This window comes from Cottoperca gobio, chromosome 8 (genome assembly GCF_900634415.1).
Source record: "Cottoperca gobio chromosome 8, fCotGob3.1, whole genome shotgun sequence".
In the NCBI taxonomy this organism is placed as follows: Eukaryota; Metazoa; Chordata; class Actinopteri; order Perciformes; family Bovichtidae; genus Cottoperca; species Cottoperca gobio.
The window spans coordinates 17,021,503-17,046,925 of NC_041362.1; the positions used below are offsets into that span (position 1 = coordinate 17,021,503).

Consider the following 25,423-nt stretch of genomic DNA (forward strand, 5'->3'; position numbering starts at 1 on the left):
CACACACACACACACACACACCAGCCAAACTCATTTGTTACCAGCGTTGTGTCAAGTTGAACTCACTTGTGGAAGTTCAACCTTAAGTGCGAGCACAAAAGGTAATTTCTTTGTTGAAAGATAACACCTTCAAGACTGATCCGTCTCTGAAAACTGACCCACATCACAAAGGTGGAAGTTAATGTGTTATAGGAGGAACATTTGTTATGCCGTGGCAAAGCCCACAGCTCAACTCTTCACCAATACAGTGGCTATTAAACAGACCACTAATATTATCCTTTAGAGGTTCGAGCTAATCATGGTCTTTTGCTGAACTGGCTTTATTCAAACATAAAGTGAGAAGAACCTCAAAGGAAAACATTTAACGGACACAGTGAACTGTCTAACAGCATAATCTGCTCCCATTGCTCAACAGTGTAGCAGTGTGAGATGTGAGTGGCCCCATTCCTTATAGTTTCATTGAGTTTAGGAATGTGGAGGTGTTCCCATTTTTCTTCTTTGTCAGGAAATGAAAAATCTCCTTACTTCCTGCCACAAGCATGTCAACAAAGGTAGCAGCAGGAGGCCACACAAGGCTCAACAACTAAAACTCTAAAATCCTCATCAAACCTATCTCTGTATTGTTACAGTTACATGATGGAAGATGTCCTACGTGGATCCCAAAATACCATTTCAACTCAAAGAGCCTGTTTGCACACTTTGGTTGTGTGTGATGATCATTATAAAGCAGTTACATTTAACAGAGTCATGAAATCAGGTGATGTTGAGAATTTACCATTATTTCTATTTCTTCAACTGACATTTGGGGTTTGTTGGCTGTTGGTTTCTCTTTATTGGTTTTGTTGTTGACCTGAAGTCAAGTAGGCTTAAGTTTTTACAACAAGGGGTGCGGGGATACTTTCGCAGTTGTACTTGGACAGCTCATTTAACTTAAATTAAACTCATCAACTAAGAAGAAGATGAGTAAATTGAGAAGTCTAAACAGTTCAAAGTAAGGGATAAATGAGCTATTGGGGTACGGCGGACAAAACACATCGGTATCCACTGCTCTACACGTCTTTAAAACATACTGCCTGATCATTTGGAATCGTAAAAGCGGCTGTCTTCACTGACCTAACTCGTCCTCTCTATGAAAGACGCATCTTACTAGCAGGTATATTATGACATGCTCTGATTGTGGCAGCTTCTGTTAGCTGATAAGTGGCTCAGTTCCCTCCAGATTCTGGTCTTTGTCGTTCTTTGCAGCGCGCAGCAGGACCTTCAAAGTGGAGAGGTCACACACTTCAGTGGGCATAGCTAATCCTGTCATCTGGACTTCGGTGTGAATTCCTCTGTGATGAATTATAGAGCTTCGGTTACTAGTCTGGGTGTCACTTTATGGCCGTTACGCAGCATGGCTTTACAGGGAAGTCTGGATGAAGGAGCTGCTGGCTGTAAAATGTGCACACACACTAAATTATTGTGACTTTGGCGTCCATAGAGCAATAATTCAGTGTTTCCCGTTGTTCACAGGAAAAATCAATATCAGTTTATTAATTCCCAAGTGATTCTACAGTCTTACCCAGCATACTGAAGCTCCTGCATACTTTCATGTTGGTGCTGTGCCCTGTACCAAGAACAGGAACTGGTTGAGTTGCATTGCATTTGAGTGTGTTAGTCCAACAGTTTGACCACAAAATGCCGTCTTTGTAATTATTCTAGTTTGTAATGAAGGGTAAAACCGGAGAGAGGATGGAAAGATGCTGACTGTGTTCTCTTTTTTTCTCTGAACAGATCGTGAGGACCAATCAATCCTTTGCACGTAAGTACTGCAACTCTTAACGCTCTTGTATTAGTTCTCCTCTCCTGAGGTCATCTCTCTGTTAGGATTGATGCTTGTTCTGTTTGGTAAGGGGGTTCTGGTGATAAAACAGCTTAATGTGCTGGAAAATGAAAGTGTCTCAAGATGAGGTATATAGCTGCACCTTAATAGAGTTGTCTTCTATAAAGACAGGGTCTCACTTCTTGCCCTGGAAATGTACCTAACTAACAATAGTATATAGTGTACAATGAGAGCAATTCTCAGGATCATCACTTCTGAATTACCTGGTTCCCTGATTGTTCAGTGTCCATGAGGTAACCCTTTCCCTGTCTCCTTTCTCACCCTGGGTCAGTTGGCCAGCTCCCATCATCCCGCTGTTATATTTAAAAATTGTTTTCAAATAGCTTCTTGCGGATGGTGGGTTGCGCAGCAGCTCTGCCCAACACTGAGGGAGTTATGAGTGCGGTTTGGTGCCCTGCCTTCATCTTCTTTGGCAAAAAGTAATTAAGTAGCACACTCTTTCAATGTGGCTTCAGTTGACGCTGCCAATGAACAGACAAACGCTGTTGCATAATCCGTCCTAGATTCAGAAAACGACATCCCCTGTTGGTGACAGTGGAGCCATTTTAGCAGTGTTAATCAAATATGTTGAAACAGCGACAGAGAAGACCCAGTACGTGGAAAGATTTACCCTCTTAGTTGAATCTCCCAGAACAATCTGAAAGACAGAAGGAGAGAATAGATCTTCAGATTTTCATAAAACTGCACAATTAACTTTTTTTTGTCATTTCCCTCCTGAGATCAATAAAGTTTGATTTAATCTTCTTTTTTCTTTACTTATTGTACTTTCGCCATAAGCTACATTTCATTAAAGAGACATAGCATCACGTGGTCCTGGGTGTGCAGCTCAGAGCCTGTTTCTACAGCTCTACTTACACTTAGAATAAAAAACTGCAACAATCATTTTGAATCCAGTTAAAACTCCACAAGCAGTCAGTGTTAGTGTCCATACAAGCCTCTGTCTATATGCTTTATTCCAAAGAGCAGAACAGGGAGCGGCCTGTGAGACCGAGAACTTGTAGAATCTCTCACTTAAGAGTTAAGAAAACTGTTGACCCTCTGACGTGCGAGAGTGTGATCAACAGAAGATGTGGGGCAGGAGATACGCACAGGACTATTCACAATAGCCTCACTTCTTCACAGTACGGCACGTCTCTACTCAACTCGCTCTTTTTTGGTTTTTCATGAGCTGAGGACAGTACCTGCTACTTTTTTTATGAGATGAGCCGACACTAGAAGGTGGAGTTTAAACACTGCAGACCACTGATTGGACAGAGAGAATCGTCACAGCGGCGACATGGGATATCCTGCATAAAACTGCCATTTTTAAATAGTCAAGCTACCGTCAAAGCAACTACAACCAACTCGACCGAGATTTAAAAAACATATCACCCCACAAAACTAAACTAAATGTGTCCATGAGAAATATTCCGACACTATGAAACTATGAGGACATCGAGCCAAACTGGGATGTGTAACTAACTTGACCTATATATCCTGTGTTTGAGGACTCGCCCATCCAATTCTGGTGCGGCAGCTAAAACTGCAGAGGTCTATGGGCAGTAGAGCTAATAGCCAGCTAGACTAAAGCCACCGGTATGTAGATGTTGTGTTGCTGGCCTGGTTTCCATGTTGGCCCTGCAGCTGAGTGTGGGAGCTGTGGATGGTTGCACACAGCTATCATTAGAGACGGCCCAAAAGCAGAGCCTGGAAACTTTGGAGACTGGTCCACCAAACCACAGGGCTCTCCAGTGAAACAGGCCGACAGACTAAGGGATGGATTTAGAAAACAACAACAGATAGCCTGATGGTCGTCCACTCTCTACCTCTCCTAATTTTCTCCTTGTTTATTATTTCCTCTGGTTATTTTCTTCTACTTTGTTTTGTCTGTAACTGTCTAAATTGTAGACAATTAAAATGGCAAACAAAGGGTGTCGTGATTATTTGTTGGAAGTGAAACTAAATTGAAAACACTCTCCCACTCGTTCTTTATTCACTCACACATTAGTTCCCTCTGTATGTGTGTATGTGTTTATCCATGTTGTCTCTCCCCTTTGTTTTCAGAGGTGAATCAGGAGCTGGCAAGACCGAGAACACGAAGAAGGTCATCCAGTACCTGGCCCACGTTGCCTCCTCACACAAAGGACGCAAAGACCACAACATTCCTGTGAGAGCCCCACTGCCTACACTTTCCCGACTCTATCCTCGGCCAAGCTTGGGCCTCTCCTCTCTCTCTCCTCTCTCCTCTCTCCTCTCTCTCTCTCACTCCTCATCTCATTTCATCTCATCTCCTTTCCTCATCTCTCCTCTCCTCTCTTCTCCTCCTTTCCTCTGCTCTCTCCTCGCTCCTCATCTCATTTCATCTCCTCTCCTCATCTCTCCTCTCTTCTCCTCTCCTTTCCTCGTCTCCCCACTGCCTAATCTCCTCTTCTCTTCATCTCCTCTCTCCTCCTTTCTTCTCCTTTCCTCTCCTCATCTCTCCTCTCCTCTCAAATACATCCCATTTGAAGTATCCTAGATAGTTCATCTTTTCATCTCTTAGATATAATAATTAATGACCTTGTTGGTATTGTTAACTGCCTCTGCACACTATGAAAAGGAATAGTTTGACATTTTGGGACATTTCTAGCGGAGAGTTAACGCCAGGCAGATCAATATGACTCTCTTATGTGTCCGTTAAATATAATGCTACAGAAAAGCAGCAGATTTGGTTTGCGTAGCAGAAAGCCTTCAAACCTGGCTCTGTCACAAAAGCGACCGACCAGCACCTCTAAAGCTCAGTAATGAACATGTTTATTTATTTGTGGAGTTTCTGCTGGTTGCTTGGTAACTGCTCACAATAAAGACATAGTCTGACTCTCCACCAGAAAGCAGAAAAGCAAATTTTGCAAAATGTTTAACTATTCAATTAACAACTTGTAATGTTACTGTGTTATAGTCAAAATGAAAGTTTAGCTTAGTTTTGATATTTAACTGATAACAAGTTGTGTATTAAACCACAGCTAACCTGAAATGTTTTAATATAGCCTGTCTGGTCACTCCTCCTGCTTCACGTCATCCAATGCCATTCTGCGAGTGTACCCCCCCGCTGGGCCAAGTGTGTACTGGTGTTCTGTTTCCTGTGGCTTGTGTCTGACATGAGCGCTTCAGGTTTTAACACTTGCATTTGTTTATCCATAACAAACAGCCCGAATCTCCCAAAGCATTCAAGCTCCAGGCAAGTGTATCTCCCGCTTTCTCAAAACGAGTGTGTGGTCCATTTTGGTGTGTGTGTGTGTATGTGCATGCCCTTCTCTGTTTACAGACTAATCTAAGCTTCTCTCTTTATGAGGTATGTGTTTGTGCTGGCTGTCTTCTTACGTGATTATTTGAATCCAATAAACCATCGTGCTCACGATACTAAAACACTTAGTTTCATCAGTTAGTCTGGGTTTATTAGAACACTTGGAAATTGAGATGTTTTATTAGAAACACATGTCAGTCAAATCCAAAAGAATAGATTAAACCTGTTCATGTGAAGTGCTGCTCGAGCTTTAAGTGACTGGAGGTTCATAAGGCCTCAGTTTCTGGGTTTTACATGAAGTGTGAAAGTCAGACCACAGGCTACACATCTGTCACATAAATGTTTCATGTCAAGCTTTTGTACATTTAGAAGTAAATACATGATACTACATTTAAAATGAAGATATCAGAGATTGTGGTTTGCATTTCACTTAATAATTAATTTGCATATTCCAAAGCTTTATATATTTCTGTGTAACTGTGTCCTTCAAACCATATCTGGCTTTTGCCACCTGAGCTGTTTCTTATAGCCTCACCTGGATCTTCAGATTTGTATCACACATGAGACACGTGGTACTGAATCCGTCCTGTCTCTCGGCTCGCTACAAAACTTGATATTTAACGGCTCACCTCTTCTCAGATTGATTTGTCCTGTAGCTATTTTTCTTTCTCGCCTAAACCAATAACCGATGTTTCTGTGTCCTCACTAAATGTAATAACTTCAGAAGCAGAGTGTAAGCTGCGACCTTTAACCTGCTGCTTTGAGCACACACAATCCGGGTGAATGCTAGTTTACTGTGGTGTGTTTCAGTAGCTGTAACTCGGGCTGTAAGTGCTCCCCTGCTAGAGTACATCATCCACACTGACCTCCTTAATGCCGCTTTCCTTCTGCGTTGCATTACGGCTGACTGTGAGCAGAGGCCAGAGGAATGCAGAACCAGGGATTGGGGGAGAGCGAAGATAAGGTGGAGGAGAGGGTTCGGAGGGGGGTTTTACCAAATATCTCAATGTCGTTGCAACGATATTGTTGGTTTGAATTTTAGTGCTTTCACAAAATATTTGTAAGTATATGTGGATATAATGACTTTATGGTTAAAGGCAAAACAGGAAGAGGATAACACTTTTGTTTTCCCTGGTAGCGATACACATTTACCAAAGAGTATCAATGTTTCTAAACCCATGAGTATAAAATGATGGACGGGGTAACAACCGTGGAAACCAACAATGCTGTGTGTCCTGTGCCATGTTATCAACACTTTTCCTATTAAAGTAGATTGCACTAGCTCCAAAATTCCCTAAAAAGTAGCCAGAAAACGTCATACACTCATTTGCATGTTGGTGAAGTCATCGCGCTTTAACTTGCATAAAGTAGTTGTCGTGAGGGAGAGACTCCTTGTTGTTGGCAGACGAGCCGTGGACTGAGATTACTCTGAGCAGCATTGCTAATGAATTACAATATAATATATTTGAATATATTTCTTGCTTTTTCCCTGGTGGTCTGAATGAGTCACTAATTTGGAGCTAGTAATAGGCTCCGATCTGCTTGTCTTGGCGTCAGCAGCGGCAAACACAATACCTCTTGGAACCGCTAGGGGGGGGGGTAGTTGAAAAGTAATTTATCGCCACTTTACCAACACATCTAAATAGGGCTTTAGGTAATCCTGTGTTTCTTTCTATGGCCGTGTCTGACTGGTCTAAAGCATCAGCCAGCCACTCTGTTCCCCCTGGGCAGTCAGAGTCCAGATGTGTATCCTGGAGTCAGTTCAAGGCTCTGATGTGCTGCAGAGGCTATTTCTGTACAGCCACTGCCCTGGATAGAGGAGATTGTGTCATGTGTAGGGGAAGTGGAGGTTTTTGGGACCGTAGGAAAGTCCCCACCGCCTATCTACCCAGGTTTTGAGATTTGGGAGCAAGCCATCATTACCGTTGTGGTGGTACAGTCTTTGTATTTATAGGGTATATCATCACAACCACAGGAATGCGCAGACCGGAAGAAAGCTCTCCCTCAACGACCCAAACTAACCACTCTCTATAGAGCATGTGTCGAAACACTCGCTGCGTTGCCTTTGTGGTTTCACGAGTTCCGTCAAACTCTTTGGTAGTTCTGGCCCGTTGAACTTGTCGAGTTCCCCTGACAAAACTCACATTGTACAGCAGTTGACTAAAGTCAAGCCAACGCAGCCGTGATAAATTGCTGACCGTCTGAAAGATTGGTTTAGCATATTAACGTGGCCACAGTTTCTTCTTGCTGCTCTGTTGCAAATCCTTTTTGCCTCACTAGTGTGCGTATGTTTTGGCAGACACAGGAAAATGTGATTAATTGTGATAAAAAGGTTTCATTACGTGGTGCCAGACATAAGAAATGTTTGACAGCTGCTTGGTTTTCTTACCTCTCTGTCTTTCTCCACAGGGTGAGCTGGAACGCCAGCTCCTGCAAGCCAACCCCATCCTTGAATCTTTTGGCAATGCCAAGACAGTGAAAAATGACAACTCATCTCGCTTTGTGAGTTCACGCTTCCTGTTTGAATGCTCATTTGTTTGATTCAAACATTTGTACAGATACTGCAGAAATGGAACAACAAAGTGTCAAACGGTCTAGTGTGACGTTCAAACACTCTACCATGAAGCTCTACGAACAGAGAATACAATTAGATTATATAGTCACCAAGTGGGTGACAATGTTTACAGACAATCGGCTGTGTAACTACGCACATCCAGCTGATACAAGAGGTACAAGCTGACACATATAGAGATACAGGAATACAAACTGACACATATAGAGATACAGGAATACAAGCTGACACATATAGAGATACAGGAATACAAGCTGACACATATAGAGATACAGGAATACAAGCTGACACATATAGAGATACAGGAATACAAGGGGAACATGACCAGAGTGTGCTCTGGTCCAAGTCACTGTAAGTAGGACAAACATAAATGAGCATACTAAAAGAATAGAAGAGTACAAGTCAGGATAAAAATGACCATTACAGTATCATGAAGGTAAACAGATTTATATGAACTCCACATTGACTATCAGTGCAGTGCACATTTACTTTATAAGAGATGCACACAATCTAAACTCAAGCAAGGTGCACGCTCCTCTCTTCTCAATGTACTGTATAAAGATCTTCATGTTAAACATCTGTAGGAGATGTTTTTCCTTCTACTTAAATATATTCAGCCTATCGATGGATGTTTTAAGGTTAGATATATGAAAAAGATAATCTAATGTATTGTTAAAAGTTTTAGAATAAGTTTACCTTTTACCGAAATTGCAGTATGGAATCGCAATTTTCAAATCGCAGGAAGCGCAACATTTGTTAAAGACCAAATATGTGTCAAAATCTCATTTTATATTAAATATTGTCGTGTGGCAGAGATGTCCCGGCCTACACATCATATTCTACAGACTTAAGAAAACATATTTGTTTGGTACGTAATCATGCAAACATGATCATTCCCTCATTCCCTCCCGCAATAGAATATTAATAGCAATTAGATATTTTTTCTAAATCGTTCAGCCCTACTTTTAACTCTTTCCCATCATTTACCTTTAATACATTTAATAAATGGAATTTTCTTTTGTTTGGGGAAAAATAAAATTAACTGCAAAATGGTGCAAACTGTATGAGAAGATCACGACCTGATCTTCTCATACACAGCGAATATGAAGCTGCAGCCGGTTAGCTTAGTGCAGCTTAAAGACTGCCAAATGGGCAAACCGCTTGCCTGACTCTGTTCAAAGGTAAAAAAATAAATAATAGTATTATTTATTTTGGGGGGGGGTTTCATTTAAATATTTAACTTGAGAATATTTGCATATGTTTGGTTTAAAGGTCCTGCTCCTCTAATACTAACATTTCCTGAAAGGTCTAGCATTACAAAGTGAACTGTAGCTGCAGCTTTAATATTTCGTTACCTCTGATCTTGATGATGCGTTGCAGGAATCACAACAATTGACGCTCTAAGCATTTTAGAATTCTTCCATGACTAAGTAAACCATGTGGCCAAGTTTAACCGCTGTGGTGTTCAGTCCTCAATAATCACCTCACATGAGAAGCAATGAAGACCAGTAGACAGATGTGGGCACACATATTCACACACACATATTCACACACATATTCACACACACATTCACAGACATGCCTCACATTCTTTCTGACATGTTACTCTGGCTTTCCCTAATATAGACATTTTGTTCTCCACTTGTCGTCTGCAAGCATCCACAAAGTTAGGAGAATATATGACATATGCACACACACACACACACACACACACACACACACACACACACACACACACACACACACACACACACACAGTACAGTATACACTGACATCATAGACTTTTTAAATTACCCTGGGAAGTTTCAACGAGTTCAACAACTGTTTTTAACATTAACACGCGTCTTGTTTCCTGCAGGGGAAGTTCATCAGAGTCAACTTTGACGTCACAGGCTACATCGTCGGGGCCAATATTGAAACTTGTATCCTCATAACTGGCTGAAGGAGCAGATGGGCAAAGGGATCGTTTCAAAATCAACAAAGGGAGCTAAAATCACCGTTCTGCATATTCTCCAGGCGGATCCAGAGGGCACTGAGCTCTAAAGACAACAAGTGTTCATTGTTATTCCTCATATATAGATATATAATAGATAAGGCACCTCAGAATAATATTTATTTTGTAGCAACACTTAGATTTTGACCACATTGTTTTGCCGAAATTCTAAAAAAAAATTGTTTCTAATATTTAATTCAACAGTGACAGTATTTGTTTTCTGTTTTTCTCGTGCTGTAATTTCCTGGTCAGTCCTTAACCTTTGCTCTCAGACCTTCTGGAGAAGTCGAGGGCCATCAGACAGGCCAAAGACGAGAGGACCTTCCACATTTTCTACCGCCTGCTGGCAGGGGCTGGAGAGCATCTCCGAAGTGAGTCGGACAACCGCTATAAGGAGCAATAAAAGCATAAAGAAAAGTATCAGAGCAATGACAAGTGGGGTTTCATGTTGGTGCCAGTTTGCTTCAGGCGAGGATTAGAGCTAAAGGAAGCTGCTTTGCATTAGCATCGGCCAACAAATCTTTTTCCCTTGTTAACTTTTCATTTAGCTTGAAAGTGCATTGTTTCATGATGATGTCTTTAGAAAGAATATTTCTCCCATAAACTAGTGGATTTAAAAGATCCCTCCAGGTAATCTCCTGGAGAAGGGTTAAAAAGCTTTTAATAAGATGGCTATGTCATGGAGAAATTCTAAAGAAAAACATAGACGATGCTCGGATACGTTAAGATCTGTGTTACAACTCACACTAGAACAGACTCATACAACGTTGCTATTTTTATACCTTAGACCTTATGATTCTTGATTACCTTATTAAAGATTGTTAGGGTTAAATAAATAAATAAAGGTGTGTCCCATCTTTGATGCAAAAGAAATGTAAAGTGATCACAGTAAAGCACAGTAGAGCACAGTTAAGTGCCATTTTAAGAGTTTTAATTGATTATTGGGATCATGTCGGTGAATCACAATTAATGGCCAGCAAAGTCATAACATGACATTTTCCAATCGCATGCCTACCCTGGACCTTTCTTCTTTTTGGTACTTCTGTGTTCCCTAGCAAAGAGCACCTTCGTTACATTTGTTTGAACTTGTGATCACTCCCAACCTTTTCTTTTTTAAATCTTTTAAATTGTTACTTTTGAGGGCAAATCACTATTCATCACTTAAAGCACAGAAAGTATCCCAGCATGCAGCACTGCACATTTACCGGAAAAAACATACATCTTAAAACTAAAGCATAAATAAGAGACTGCTGGTCTCAATAATCAATAATCAAGATGATCTGAATTTCCTTTCCTCCTCCAGCGGACCTGCTCCTCGAAGGCTTTAGCAACTACCGCTTCCTGTCAAACGGTAACGTCACCATCCCTGGACAGCAGGACAAGGATAATTTCCAGGAGACTCTGGATGCCATGCACATCATGAGCTTCACCCATGAAGAGATAGTCTGTGAGTAGTACTTCCAGATGTGCCTTGAAACACGATACTTTCTTATTCTCTTTCTATGATTGCATTATTTAATTCCCCCTCCTGGGGGGGTCGCTGAAGATTTATCTTATCCTTGCCAGGCTTGTTGAAGGTGGTCTCTGCAGTGATGCAGTTTGGCAACATTATCTTTAAGAAAGAGAGAAACACTGATCAGGCTTCCATGCCTGAGAACACAGGTAAGCATCCAGTCAAAGTAACACAGCACATACACACACACACACACACACACACACACACACACACACACACACACACACACTCGCTCAGTGTCAGCCATGATTCATGGATCCAGGAAATGAGATGACTGTGACGCTTCAGCTTCCACCGCAACAGGTGGTGGAAAACAGAGCAGCATGTCCACAGATATACATACCCTCACAATTTTCTCATTCTCTGTGAGTGACCACATGCTGTATTAGGAACACGATAACACTGAAGTTAGATTGTGTGTCTCCTAATAATGGAACACTTGTAATGTCTGGATCACATCAGCACCATCAGATGCTCCTGCAGTCTAGACTGTCGTCACATACCTCGCAGTGTAAGACAGAAGAAATGAATGAATGTATAATAAAGTTTGTTTTATTAAGTCTGCTGTCTGCGGGTCAGAGCCATAAGAACTCACTTAAAGGAAGCCCCTGACCCATTGTCCTGTCTCAACCCAGCCAGGATATACTGAATTTGGATAAAGTCATCTTCTCTGGATTGCTAAGAGCTGTAGTTAGGCAGCGTTCCTTTCAGACTTATTCAATGTTTGATTGAATTATTTGAACCTAGCATCAAGTTTAAATGAAAGATTCTGAAGACAGTAAAAATGAATGAAATAAAGCCATATATTTGAACTAGTGTGAAGTTTACATTTACATCAAGCAATAAGTCACATGCTTCCTGCTCCCTCGCACTCTCAGTGGCGCAGAAGCTCTGCCACCTGCTTGGGATGAATGTGATGGAGTTCACCAGAGCTATCCTCACCCCAAGGATCAAAGTGGGACGGGACTACGTGCAGAAGGCTCAGACCAAAGAACAGGTTAGGTGCCGTCTAACTCTATCAATGAGGATGTTAATGAATTAGTTTAGCTGTAAATAAGCTAAAAGCCTGTAGCCACAGTCTTGTGCCATACCATTGTAAATCAACACTAAACTATAACATCAACGTGTGGTTAATCTTCTTATAGGTCCGCTCATGGCTAAATGTGCAGTGTATTATTAAGGGAACTTGGTTACTCACTCTGTTTTTTGGCCTCAGGCTGACTTTGCAGTTGAAGCCCTGGCCAAGGCAACATATGAGCGGCTGTTCCGCTGGCTGGTCCACCGCATCAACAAAGCCCTGGACAGGACCAAACGTCAGGGGGCGTCTTTCATCGGCATCCTGGATATCGCTGGCTTTGAGATCTTTGAGGTGCTGATTGTGGTGCTTTGTTACTAACAAACTCTAAAACCTTCTAGACATTGTAGTTTTGTTTGTTTACACATGAACAACACAATCCAATGATCCAGGTTGTCTAATCATTTAAATTAGTTGTTAGTTCAATCAAGTCATCTAAGGGCAAAGTAACTAACAAACTTCTGCTTTACGCCTGCTTTCAGCTGAACTCGTTTGAGCAGCTGTGCATCAACTACACCAACGAGAAGCTGCAGCAGCTCTTCAACCACACCATGTTCATCCTGGAGCAGGAGGAGTACCAGAGGGAGGGCATCGAGTGGAGCTTCATCGACTTCGGCCTCGACCTGCAGCCGTGCATCGACCTCATTGAGAGGCCGGTCAGTGTCCTCTATCCAAGTATGCGACTGACTGCGTGTGTCTGCCTATAGATACGTGCGTTACACATGTTCTGTCTCCTCAGACTAACCCGCCTGGTATCCTCGCTCTGCTGGACGAGGAGTGCTGGTTTCCCAAGGCCACCGACAAAACCTTTATAGACAAGGTGCTCCAGGAGCAGGGCACACACACCAAGTTTCAGAAGCCGCGTCAGCTCAAGGACAAAGCCGACTTCTGCGTCATTCACTACGCAGGGAGGGTATGTATTTCAGGCTCATTGAGGTTTCGTGCATGTTGGCTGCCCTCTTTGGAATAGACCTACTACTTAAGTATGCTGAGAAGAGAGCTTTTAAACTCCGTTCCTGGACCGTTTGGAAGCCTTTCTCGGAGGCTCAGACTCAGCTCCCCTGAAGGCGCAGTTAACCAGGTCACTGCCTGAAAACAATAGCCCAGTTGTCGTACTGCTGCTGTACAAAACCCACATCTGGTTCACATTTCTTGTGCGATTGAGGCTTTGGTGCCTGGCGGTTGCATAACGGCGGTTTTAAACTTTCACCTTTGTGTGGTGGTCTGCCATCTGTAAAGAGAAAACGCTACATTCCAGACAGGACACTTGTCAGTCGCAGCTTGAAAGCTGATATCATCCCTAGAGTGGTAGATTAATTAGGTAATTGGTCTCTCTTTCCCGTCTTGCACATGTGTACGTGAACACAGTGAAGAGCATCAGTCAGTCCAAACTGCAGTCCTGGACCTGAGGCTTGCCATGACAGACAGGTGAAAAGCTCAGATTCGGCTCGGTATCAACACTGGAGCCAGCATTGAATTTGAACTTCATCAAATAAACCCTGCATGACTGAATTGATACTGAAGAGGAAAATAAGTGCAAACATTGTGAGTTTGCTTTTCCAGGATTCTGATGAAACCCATATGGAGATCTAACATTCCTCTTCTCAGACTGCCGATCGTGTCAAATACGTATTATGTCCTGCTCTAATCCAACACTCTTCATAGTACGTTTGACGTTTGAACACATCCAGGTAGAAGCCGTCATGTTACAGAGACTAATTCAATCAACACTTCAGTAAGACCTGACGGAGCTGTCAGTCAAATATAATGTGCAAACAATATACAGTATTGTGTATCACATATCTTCTGAACTTTCTACCTCTCATTATATGTAGTGTCCCACGTAGCACATGCAGCACATCTGGTAGTGCCTGTGGGATAAGACAACTGTGTGGTATTTGGAAAAACACTATTAAAACCAGACCTAGCTGTCACTTAAGACAGATCGCTGCAGACAGGTGAAGCAACAGAGCAGCAGCAATTCATCAGAAACTCAAAGCCCGTCCTCTGAAAGTGTATTTTTTTTAAGTTATATTTTTGGGCTTTGTATGCCTTAATGACGGAGAGAGAAGTGTATATTGTGAAAGGGGGAGAGAGAGAGAGAGAGAGAGAGAGAGGAGAGAAGGGGAACGACATACAGCAAATGGCCACGGGTCGGACTCGATCCACGGGCCGCTGTGGCAAGGACTCAGCCTTTTGTATGTGGGTCGCTTGTGCTACCGGGTGAGCTTCCGGAAAGCTAAAGGAAAATGATTGGATGACATAAAACTAAGTTTATGAGTGAAACCTAATTTGATGCTAAGTTATTTTGCTATTTGCTCGTCCTGATGGCAAACCTTGTGTGTGGTCATTGTTGGTATTTACAGGTCATTAAACGGCAGTTTACTGCCTCGAAAGTATTCTTTATTTTCAATATTAGTTGTAATAAAAAAACACGATTTCTTAAGGCTGAACCTGTCTGTGTTTGAGATTTGTAAGCGACATGCAGTAAAACATTTTGTTGTCCAATCACTACAATACGTCTGATCTCTGTGTTTCTTCAGGTGGACTATAAAGCCGATGAATGGCTTATGAAGAACATGGATCCTCTGAATGACAATGTGGCCACACTGCTGCACCAGTCAACTGACAAGTTTGTGGCTGAGCTCTGGAAAGACGGTGAGTCTACTCGTAGAGTTTTAACTGTACAGAATTTGATCTGCGGCATGAATTATAAATGAACCTTCATTTATTCGTGTCGGTCCAGAAGAATGTTACACACCAGACCTATTGTAAACAAATTAGACACAGAAAGATAATCATTTAAAACCATCCTCTTTGGGGATCGTGTCCATGCTAGCAGCAGTTTGTGAACAGTTTTGGTTGTGCTTTATTTTCCATTTTAATGTGTTCAATTCTTTGGATTAAGACCAAATATCTTCAAAATGAATCGGCCTCGGCTGTACGTTGTGTTTAGTGCTAATTGTATTTGAGCATGTTAGTATGCTGCTGTTAGCATTTAGCTTAAAGCACAGCTGTGCCGAAGCTGTCTGTAGACTCAACACAGCAAATTAGAAAAAACTGAGCTTAGTATTTAATGAAAAGTGGGAAATACATTCTCTCTTCTCTCGCTTCATGGTTTCTCTAATGTGGGTGAGTTTTGCCAGAAAAAACATGAAGTGTAAGGACATTCTTCTCTCAGAGCTGAATGTCGGATTTATTGCTAATCCTGTTTCTTCCCCCTGCGAGTACGCTGTTAATATTTCAATCAGATAGCCTTCATAGTCATTCTTTCAATTTGACATTTGTTTTTTATGAACTCACAGACAGGTCAGAAGGAAAGCAAAATGTTGCTGTATATAAAACTCTTTCTCCTGATTACTGTTCAGCTAAGATAACCCAACACGGCTTTGATAACATGCATGTACTGTATTAATAAAAAGTGTGTAAAGTTGTTTGTTTGGATGATGGGGGTCTGTGTTTGCATGCCCACTTTCTTTTTCTCTCTCACTCTCCTGTCTTCTTCCTCTGTCCGTCTCTCTGATGCTGTAGACATTCAGACGTTTCAGAGAGCCTCTTTCTATGACACTGTGTCTGGGCTCCAGGAAGCTCCAGGTGAATGATAGTAACTCTTCACCTCCATGCACCGCTGGCTTCTCCTCATCCTCTGCACTGGAGGGATCACTGGTTCCCTGTCCTGGCTGCCCTGTGCACCCGTCTAAAGACTCCCTACCGGCTTTGCATGGCAGTAAAAAACAGATACTAAAACATTTCATTCTTCCATGAATGCTGTCGGCTAACTGCCACTTTAATTATTCCAACAACTATTGATTGAACGATAAGCCAGCAGCGTGCAAACATTACGTTTTGCTTTCTAGTACAAACAAGTGTATTACCACAACAGAAAACAGATTAATACAGTTAAGGAATCAGGAAATATTCCTGATTCCATATCCATTGATTCAGATAGATGGATTTTGAAAGTGGCCATGGTCCATTTTTGTCGACTAAAAGGGGTACAGTAAGGAAACTGGGGGACTCCTTTCTTACTGAAGGTGTCACCTCACCTAAAAAGGGCAAATTCCTTCTATCCACTGAATAGATGTTTAGTCTACATAAAGCTGCCGTGATCAGCAGGCAGTGATCCCAGTCATTATGCAATGAACAGATGGAAAGAGAGGGCAGTGCCCAAATACATTTTGAGGAAGAATTTATTTCAGTTCCTGCTCAGTTAGTGCTGGTACTTTTATTTACTGAAAGGAGGGAATATCTGAGGAACCTGCACGGCACATGTCTGATCCAACTCACTGATCTGTGTTATTAAAAGACCAGGGAATACACAAGTGAGATGAGAGATGTTGCGTTCAGACAGTTCAAATCTTAATGGGCTACAAGTCTTCTAGTTAATGAGAAATCTAAGCAAAATGACACAAAGGTAAGGTACGCAGAGTTAAGGTTGAGCGTACCAACACCAGGGCTGCCACCATTGTGCCCCTGAGCAAGGCACTTAACCCTGAGTTGCTCCAGGTGGACTGTCCCTGTAGGTAGTTCACTGTAAGTCGCTCTGGAGAAGAGCGTCTGCTAAATGTAATGTAATGTAATAACCTTTGTTTGCTTAAGAGAAAACTCCACGGAGATACTTTGAGTTTATTTTCCTTTCCTTTATTGGATAGTTGACAGTCTACTGAACCATCAAGATACTGGAACTTTGATTGTCTATTAATTCATTTGGATCTGATGTGGCCAAAAATAAACCATGAACAGACAGTTCACCTAACGAGAAGAAAACAAGTCAATGGAATTTAAATCCTCTTTTAATGGTCACACACAGTGAAATGTAGACTCTGCGTTTAACCCATCCTAGTATTAGGAGCAGCGATTATATTATCAGCAGTGTGGGGGTCCTGTGCCTTTCTCAAGACACCTGGACAGTGCCAGGAGGTGCACTGGTACCTGGCAACCCCCCGGTTCTCAAGCCAAGTCCCTGCTAAATAGGTTTTCTGTTTGATTATTTTAGATTTAATCCACTAGTTGATATAAAATAGCTCTATAACCTCCCTGTTTCTGTGTCCTGGCTGTATTACATATTCTACTCCAATCAGTAAGATCCTGCTTTAAAATCCTTTTTAAATAAAGGTTGTTCAGCGGTGGGCAGGCTGAGAGGAACCAGCTCTGCGTGTTTGCTTGTTATGTTGCCTGTAATCAATGCAGCCGATGGTCTCTGCTCACAGCTGGTGTGACATCATTGTCTGTCTTCATGCTTTATCACAAAAATAGAAAAGAGCAAATCCTGCTCAGCTGAACACTTCAACCTTTATTGGCAACATTTCCTGATGAATATCCACATTGGATTCAAATACAACACTTAAAAGGCTTTTCTCTTTTCTACGTTCATGTAAACAGCTTTGATGCTCTCTACACATTTACCAGTGAAACCAGCATTAATGCAGTTACCTCGCCGTTTCTCTTCAACTCATTTTCCGTACCCAGTCGACAGAATCGTGGGTCTGGACCAGGTTACAGGCATGAATGAGACGGCGTTTGGTGCCGCTTACAAGACCAAGAAAGGCATGTTCCGCACTGTGGGACAGCTGTACAAGGAGCAGTTATCGAAGCTGATGGCCACGCTGAGGAACACCAATCCTAACTTTGTCCGCTGCATCATCCCGAACCATGAGAAAAGGGTGAGCTTTAAAATATTCACAGTGACCCTCAGTACCTGCTGGACTGAGAAGCTGTTGACCGAACGGGCCAAATACAATTTGTCAGCACATTTATAAGTGATGTATGATTGTATCAGTGGGGACAGACGCACTGCAGTGTTTGTTGCTTCAACCAAATTATTGTAAAATGCAGCCTATTTAAGTTAAAGTCAAATTTATTCTACCTTTACCCATACATCAAAAGGTTCCTCCTCTTCATCTCTTTTGTTCTTCTCCCTCCTCCCCCAGGCTGGTAAACTGGACCCCCACCTGGTTCTGGACCAGCTGAGGTGTAATGGTGTGCTGGAGGGGATTCGTATCTGCAGACAGGGCTTCCCCAACCGCATCGTCTTCCAGGAGTTCAGACAGAGGTACTGTTGCAATGTCAGCTTAACTAGTGTGATATAAAAGTACATTATTGACATACGTAGATAAACAGAATTGTCATAAATAGAATATCACAGAGATGGATTTAAAGGATGAAGGGCTCTGGTGTCGTCCTGGTTTCTGATATTCTCTCTGCTCTGTGTCCAGGTATGAGATCCTCACTCCTAACGCCATTCCCAAGGGCTTCATGGATGGCAAGCAGGCCTGTGAGAGAATGGTGAGGACTCAGTTTAGGAAAACATGAAAGAATCTCTACTTCTGCCTCAGAGGTCCCATTTCCCTTTCAATGACCCTCCCTGTCTTTGATAGATTAAAGCCCTGGAGCTGGACGGCAACCTGTTCCGTATCGGCCAGAGTAAGATCTTCTTCAGGGCTGGAGTCCTGGCCCACTTGGAGGAAGAGAGGGACCTGAAGATCACTGACATCATCATTTACTTCCAGGCCGTCTGTCGGGGGTATCTGGCACGCAAGTAAGAGTCTTCTGCTGCTGTCTGCAGTTGAGATCTACTCAAACCATTGCTATGTATCGAATCACAAAAAAGGTAGATTTGACTTTTGTCTCACTGTCGTTGTCGTTGCTTCAGGTCCTTTGCAAAGAAGCAGCAGCAGCTCAGTGCTCTGAAGGTTCTCCAGAGGAACTGCGCTGCCTACTTGAAGCTGCGTCACTGGCAGTGGTGGAGACTCTTCACCAAGGTGTGTGCTTGTGTGTGTGTGTGTGTGTGTGTGCATATATGTTGTCGCAGTGCAAAAGACTCTAGAGGTCACTAATGTCACATACAAACCTCGGAAACCTCCTGTGTTCCTCTGCACCTGCAGGTGAAGCCTCTGCTGCAGGTGACCAGGCAGGAAGAGGAGATGCAGGCTAAAGATGAGGAGCTGGTCAAGGTGAAAGAGAAGCAGACCAAGGTGGAGGGAGAGCTAGTGGAGATGGGGAGGAAACACCAGCAGGTCAGTTACAAACGCAGTAGTACCAAATTATAGCAAGAGTTTTTTTATAAGGTGCATAATTAAATGTTTTAATGTTATTTATGTTTTAGTTAGTGGAGGAGAAGAACATCCTAGCAGAGCAGCTGCAGGCGGAGACAGAGCTGTTCGCTGAGGCCGAGGAGATGCGAGCTCGTCTGGCTTCCAAAAAGCAAGAGTTGGAGGAGATCCTGCATGACCTGGAGTCCCGGCTGGAGGAAGAAGAAGAGAGGAACCAGGGCACGCAGAACGAGAAGAAGAAGATGCAGACCCATATCCAGGTGTGTCCGAGGGATGTGCTAAGTTCCTCCTACTGACAAACAATGTTGTGTTTATTTATTTCAAATATTGTTGCTGCTATTATTAAATGCGTGTTTGTGTAGGACCTGGAAGAACAGCTGGATGAGGAGGAGGCTGCCAGGCAGAAGCTGCAGCTGGAGAAAGTGACGACTGAGGCCAAGATGAAGAAATTTGAAGAGGACATTTTGCTACTAGAAGACCATAACTCCAAGTTCATCAAGGTGAGATGGAGAAAGATCTACTGTGTTGGTATTGTGTTTGAATTAGTTCGCTGGGTTCAGAGGCGAGCTGTGCTAACCTGCATATATCTCTGTCCTTTAGGAAAAGAAGCTGTTGGACGACCGGGTCAACGAGATGACCTCGACGCTGGCTGAAGAGGAAGAGAAGGCCAAGAACCTGAGCAAGGTCAAGAACAAGCAGGAGATCATGATGGTCGACCTGGAGGGTAAAGAACTGAAGCCAAATACAGAATGCATAGAAGAGCAAAGTGGAAGAATTAACCCATAGCATTTTTAATCCACAATGAAAAGACATTTCTTTGTGTGTTATCAAACCATCATATCCTCTCTTTTGTACTGTAGAGAGACTGAAGAAGGAGGAGAAGACCCGTCAGGAGCTGGAGAAGGCTAAGAGGAAGCTGGATGGGGAGACGTCCGACTTTCAGGACCAGATAGCCGAGCTACAGACGCAGATAGAGGAGCAGAAAGTTCAGCTGGGCAAGAAGGAAGATGAGCAGCAGACGATGCAGACGAGGTAGGCGATACTGAGAGCACCGGAGCTGAGCTGAGCTCCGTATGACATAACATCTATGTGCGCTAAATATGTTTGTTGGAGTTCTAATGTTGAGTCACTGAGATAAGTGCTCCATCGCGGTACACAACGCTCATCAGACTAAAGCAAGAGACACTCACACCTGCTGTTTTATATCATGCATTGTATTGGACTGACAACAGGCAACAGTACAGCACTGAGCGTATCCTCCAGTAAAAGAAAGAAAATAGCCTCTGAGCTTTTACTTATTGTTGACATGCTGCCTCTATTTATTCACTGATTTTCCACTGCATTGGAATGTGTTCATGATGTGTGTCCCTATCTCTGCTGTGCATGTAGTTTGTGAGGTATTAATGTACACGTGGGCGGATTATGAGACGCCCGGCCCCTGGGCACAAACATGCACATTTTACCCACAAAACCTTTCCTACATAAAATCAAGACACACAGACTTTATAGTTGTTTAGCCTCTAAGTTTAGTCGTTGTTCTGCGTCTCCTTGTCGTACGGCTGCGATTAACAAATTATTATTTTATTACAGTTATCGGTTAATCTCCTGATTATTTTCTCGATTAATCGTTTGGTCAATAAAATGTCAGAAAGTAGTGAAAAATGTCCAAAGTCCAAGGTGATGTCTTTAAATGTCTTGTTACAGTCGTTATGAGTCTCTGTGTGGTCTCTTTGTTTCTTTGCAGCTGTTTTGGTCTCGTTGTTGTTGTTTTATGTTTCTTTCTTAATTTTGAGTCTTGTCGTTTGGTACATGTCTCTTTGAGTGACATGTTGTAGGTGAAGGCAGGGGCCCCTGACACTTTGGGCCCTTGTGCCTGTTCAGTAACCCATCCTGTGAAAGTCTGTCAAAAGAAAACTGGCATCAACTGCTTTATGAAAACGTGTCTCTGCTGCCACCCAGTGGAGTCTTTACACAACAGAGGGTTTTTTTGTTTTATGTTTTTAAGCAATAGTTTATTAATAAACAAAAAGGTAAATAATACAGAATTATTGAAAAGGTATTTCTGACATATATGGAAAAATGAAAAAGTAGTTAAAATAAATAATTTCTAAAATAACTCGGGCACATCTTATTTTAGTTTCTAGGTTATTTTACCAATATGACAACATTGTGCTCACTTTCCATCTGAGAATCTGTTCTTCAATGTTCTCTGTGGTTAACAGGGGTGAGGACGAGGTTAGCCAGAAGAACAACGCTCTGAAAAATGTGCGGGAGCTGCAGGCCCAGCTGTCTGAGCTGCAGGAGGACCTCGAGTCAGAGAAAGGAGCCAGGAACAAGGCCGAGAAACTGAAGAGGGACTTGAGCGAAGAGCTAGAGGCCCTTAAGACTGAACTGGAGGACACCCTTGATACAACCGCTGCCCAGCAGGAACTTAGGTTCCACACTTTATAATTTACTCTCCCTTATTTTACATTTATATCATAAACAGTGAGACATTTAGCTGATGTTGTTATTATTATTATTAAGTACAGGAAGTCAAGACTTTCCTGTGTCTCTGTTCTCTGTAGGACCAAGCGTGAACAGGAAGTCACAGAGCTGAAGAAGACCATCGAGGAGGAAACTAAAAACCATGAATCTCAGATCCAGGAGATGCGACAGAGACATGGCACTATCTTGGAAGAGCTGTCTGAACAGCTGGAACAGGCCAAGAGGGTAACATAACCTTTCCACTATTTACAATCCTACATCACAGGATTCAAAATCCGCCAAAGAGAACGTGACATCACTTCATCATCTGACCACACTGATGTTTGTTGTTGATTATGTGTAGTTCAAGGCCAACCTGGAGAAGACCAAGCAGAGCCAGGACACAGCCAACAAGGAGCTGGCCGGCGAGGTCAAGGGCCTGCAGCAGGCGAAGACGGAGTCCGAGCACAAGAGGAAGAAACTGGAGGCTCAGCTGCAGGAGTCCACGGCCAGAGTCACTGAGGGAGAGAGGGCCAAGGGAGAACTGGCCGAACGCACACACAAACTGCAGGTGAACGTATTTGATTAGATGCAGTGGAATCAGTCCTGACCATTAAAGAAGGTGGAGAGAGAGTCAATAACCACAACTATACCAAAACAAACAAGAAGAACATCTTTACAATGTCAACTAAGCTTGGGGGAGCAGGGGACGATGTGCATTATTAACATGATATCAATATTTAATGTTTTTAATATCACGGTTATCCTCAATGCGACACCTCTAATGCTCATCTTAATACAATCATCTAAGCACAACATTTAATTTGCTTCTTTATTATAATACCTTACTCTATAATTATATAATTACATTTCTAAATTGTTCATTTCTTTTTGAGGTAGACTTTTGCTTTTTAACAAACAATATGCAAACCAAGAACCTTTGATGAATAGAGACTATAATCTCATTGTTAAAGTCAGCTGTTGTATGAGACCCAAGTAAAACTAGTTTGTTTATGTTTCGTTTCGTTGCACGTTTTCATTCATGTGGGAAACAAATGACAAGCATTCTGCTGGTTTGAATACAAAGAAAATATTTTTTCTAAATGTATTCAATTACAAGCATAATTAAGATTGTATTCTGTCTATTCGTGACTTCTGAATTGAAAAGCCTATTTTATTTGAAATCTTTTACAAATGCATTTGATGCATTGATAACCTGGTTGAACCCCCCCATGCAGACTGAGTTGGACAATGTGTCGACCATTCTGGAAGATGCAGAGAGGAAGGGGATCAAGATGGCCAAAGATGTTGCTGGACTAGAAAGTCAGCTACAAGACACACAGGTGAAGTGCAGTATCTCTGAGCATTAATCATCCATCAACACTTCATGCTCCTTTTCTATGTTTCACTAACTGGACAAATATACATTTTATTTAGGAGCTGCTCCAGGAGGAGACGCGTCAGAAACTAAACCACAGCAGTCGTATACGCCAGCTGGAGGAGGAGAAGAACGCTCTGCAGGAGCAGCAGGAGGAGGACGAGGAGGCGCGCAAGAATGTGGAGAAACAGTTGTTGAGCGTACAGGCTCAGGTAGGACTCGTGCTCTCTGGTGTCAGAAACTAAGTCAAAATAAGATACATTTTGTAGATATTTATTCTGAATTGTGCTTCTTTTCTTTTAGCTGTCAGAGAGCAAGAAGAAGCTGGAGGACGACGTCGGAACAATCGAGAGCCTGGAGGAGATGAAGAAGAAGTTGCAGAAGGACCTGGAGCTGGCCAGCCAGCGTCTGGAAGAGAAGACCATCGGCTTTGAGAAGATGGAAAAGACAAAGACCCGGCTGCAACAGGAGCTGGATGATCTGACTGTAGACTTGGATCACCAGAGGCAGATCGTCTCCAGCCTGGAGAAGAAACAGAAGAAGTTTGATCAGGTGAGAAAACTCTTCATTGAGGAAATTCTGACATTCATAGAAAAAAACTTTGGACGGAAGTTTGACCTATTTTTAAAGACTGTAATATAATCCTTACAAAATGCTGATCCGCAATCTGACGTGCTCCTCCTCTGCAGATGCTGGCTGAGGAGAAGAGCATCTCGTCTCGTTACGCTGAAGAGCGTGACCGCGCTGAAGCTGAGGCCAGGGAGAAAGAGACCAAAGCTCTGTCCATGACCAGAGCTCTGGACGAAGCACTGGAGGCCAAAGAGGAGCTGGAGAGGGTCAACAAGCAGCTTCGTGCTGAAATGGAAGATCTGATGAGCTCCAAGGATGACGTGGGCAAGAACGTGAGTTGGGATCAACACAGCACGTATGAGTTCCTGTGACAATTGAGCCGATCGTCTCACCGCTCATCCTCTTGTTTCCCCCTCCCCGTCAGGTCCACGAGCTGGAGAAGTCCAAGCGTACTCTGGATCAGCAGCTGGAGGAGATGAAGACTCAGCTGGAGGAGCTGGAGGACGAGCTGCAGGGCACAGAGGACGCCAAGCTGCGTTTGGAGGTCAACATGCAGGCCATGAAGGCCCAGTATGAGAGAGACCTTCAGGGCCGGGACGACCAAAACGATGAGAAGAAGAGAGCGCTGGTCAAGCAGGTGCAGAATCACACCTAAAGTACCTCTGCTGGCATTGCTTAAACTCATCTGTGTTCATTAAAATGACATCCCTAAAAAAGATCCCTTCATGCCCTTAAATGACAGACTGAAGCTGATTCTTGGGGTAAGCAGTGCCGTAGAAGACGGCTACTGCAAACCTGAGTTTTCTGTGGATGTTTGGCGGGGACATTGCGATGTATCTTCTCCTCCGTTAGCCCTTGTTTTGCCGTAGTGTTGCGCTAATGATATATAAAGCCCCACGCCGCAAGTTGACAGGAATGGTTCCTTAGCTACAGTGTGTGACGTATGAAACCCTGTCTGTCGGACTCTGTCATTGGTACTCTGCAGTTCCAAGGCAGAAATGCTCCGACATAGCGTTGACTGCTTATCTCCCTGGTGCTATGTCGTGTAGCATATAAAAAACAAACACCATATGGACATGTTAACGAGGTTAAAAACCACAGTGTAATCTCTCCACACCAATGACTTGTGCCGGCTCCCCCTCAGGTGCGAGAGATGGAGACAGAGTTGGAGGACGAGAGGAAGCAGAGAGCTTTGGCTGTAGCTGCTAAAAAGAAGCTGGAGATGGATCTGAAGGATATAGAGGGTCACATAGAAGGAGCTAACAAGGCTCGAGACGAAGCCATCAAACAGCTGCGCAAGTTACAGGTACGGATTATTAAATCAGTTGCACATCTTCATACTTGTTCTCCATTCCAAGCACTACAGCAAGCAGCCGTATGTTTTCTCCTTCAGGCCCAAATGAAGGACTACCAGCGGGAGTTGGAAGACGCCCGAGCTTCTAGAGATGATATTTTCGCTTTATCCAAGGAAAATGAGAAGAAACTCAAGAGTCTGGAGGCTGAGATTGTGCAGCTACATGAGGTACGAGACAATGTTTGTTGTGTCACATGGTACTTGATAGTTTTCTGTATGTCCTGTATATTCAAGATAAAGCATTGAATGGTCTCTCTCAGCATTAGATGATACTCAAAGAAGTACTTGTGTTTAACCTTTGA

At 42.9% G+C, this 25,423-nt stretch overlaps 1 protein-coding gene across 6 annotated transcripts in view; it reads left to right on the forward strand.

The window, feature by feature from the left end:
- The window catches only part of LOC115011751 (myosin-10), a 56,205-nt gene that overhangs the window by 26,796 nt on the left and 3,986 nt on the right, over nucleotides 1-25,423 (forward strand). Inside the window, exons 4-37 of one of the 6 annotated variants that reach the window (XM_029436971.1) lie at nucleotides 1,774-1,801; nucleotides 3,926-4,028; nucleotides 5,049-5,078; nucleotides 7,554-7,646; nucleotides 9,576-9,639; nucleotides 9,983-10,081; nucleotides 11,014-11,157; nucleotides 11,277-11,372; nucleotides 12,105-12,223; nucleotides 12,443-12,595; nucleotides 12,784-12,957; nucleotides 13,041-13,214; nucleotides 14,845-14,959; nucleotides 15,833-15,895; nucleotides 17,771-17,964; nucleotides 18,232-18,353; nucleotides 18,517-18,586; nucleotides 18,679-18,839; nucleotides 18,954-19,062; nucleotides 19,186-19,317; nucleotides 19,407-19,613; nucleotides 19,716-19,853; nucleotides 19,954-20,077; nucleotides 20,214-20,385; nucleotides 21,576-21,788; nucleotides 21,921-22,065; nucleotides 22,184-22,390; nucleotides 23,058-23,162; nucleotides 23,257-23,409; nucleotides 23,501-23,749; nucleotides 23,887-24,099; nucleotides 24,192-24,404; nucleotides 24,912-25,073; nucleotides 25,161-25,289. In XM_029436971.1, the coding sequence (XP_029292831.1) occupies nucleotides 1,774-1,801; nucleotides 3,926-4,028; nucleotides 5,049-5,078; nucleotides 7,554-7,646; nucleotides 9,576-9,639; nucleotides 9,983-10,081; nucleotides 11,014-11,157; nucleotides 11,277-11,372; nucleotides 12,105-12,223; nucleotides 12,443-12,595; nucleotides 12,784-12,957; nucleotides 13,041-13,214; nucleotides 14,845-14,959; nucleotides 15,833-15,895; nucleotides 17,771-17,964; nucleotides 18,232-18,353; nucleotides 18,517-18,586; nucleotides 18,679-18,839; nucleotides 18,954-19,062; nucleotides 19,186-19,317; nucleotides 19,407-19,613; nucleotides 19,716-19,853; nucleotides 19,954-20,077; nucleotides 20,214-20,385; nucleotides 21,576-21,788; nucleotides 21,921-22,065; nucleotides 22,184-22,390; nucleotides 23,058-23,162; nucleotides 23,257-23,409; nucleotides 23,501-23,749; nucleotides 23,887-24,099; nucleotides 24,192-24,404; nucleotides 24,912-25,073; nucleotides 25,161-25,289 (4,673 nt within the window). Of the gene's footprint in view, nucleotides 1-1,773; nucleotides 1,802-3,925; nucleotides 4,029-5,048; nucleotides 5,079-7,553; nucleotides 7,647-9,575; nucleotides 9,640-9,982; nucleotides 10,082-11,013; nucleotides 11,158-11,276; nucleotides 11,373-12,104; nucleotides 12,224-12,442; nucleotides 12,596-12,783; nucleotides 12,958-13,040; nucleotides 13,215-14,844; nucleotides 14,960-15,832; nucleotides 15,896-17,683; nucleotides 17,965-18,231; nucleotides 18,354-18,516; nucleotides 18,587-18,678; nucleotides 18,840-18,953; nucleotides 19,063-19,185; nucleotides 19,318-19,406; nucleotides 19,614-19,715; nucleotides 19,854-19,953; nucleotides 20,078-20,213; nucleotides 20,386-21,575; nucleotides 21,789-21,920; nucleotides 22,066-22,183; nucleotides 22,391-23,057; nucleotides 23,163-23,256; nucleotides 23,410-23,500; nucleotides 23,750-23,886; nucleotides 24,100-24,191; nucleotides 24,405-24,911; nucleotides 25,074-25,160; nucleotides 25,290-25,423 lie in introns of all 6 variants that reach the window. The other 5 variants (XM_029436970.1, XM_029436973.1, XM_029436974.1 and 2 more) reach the window with 5 other exon arrangements.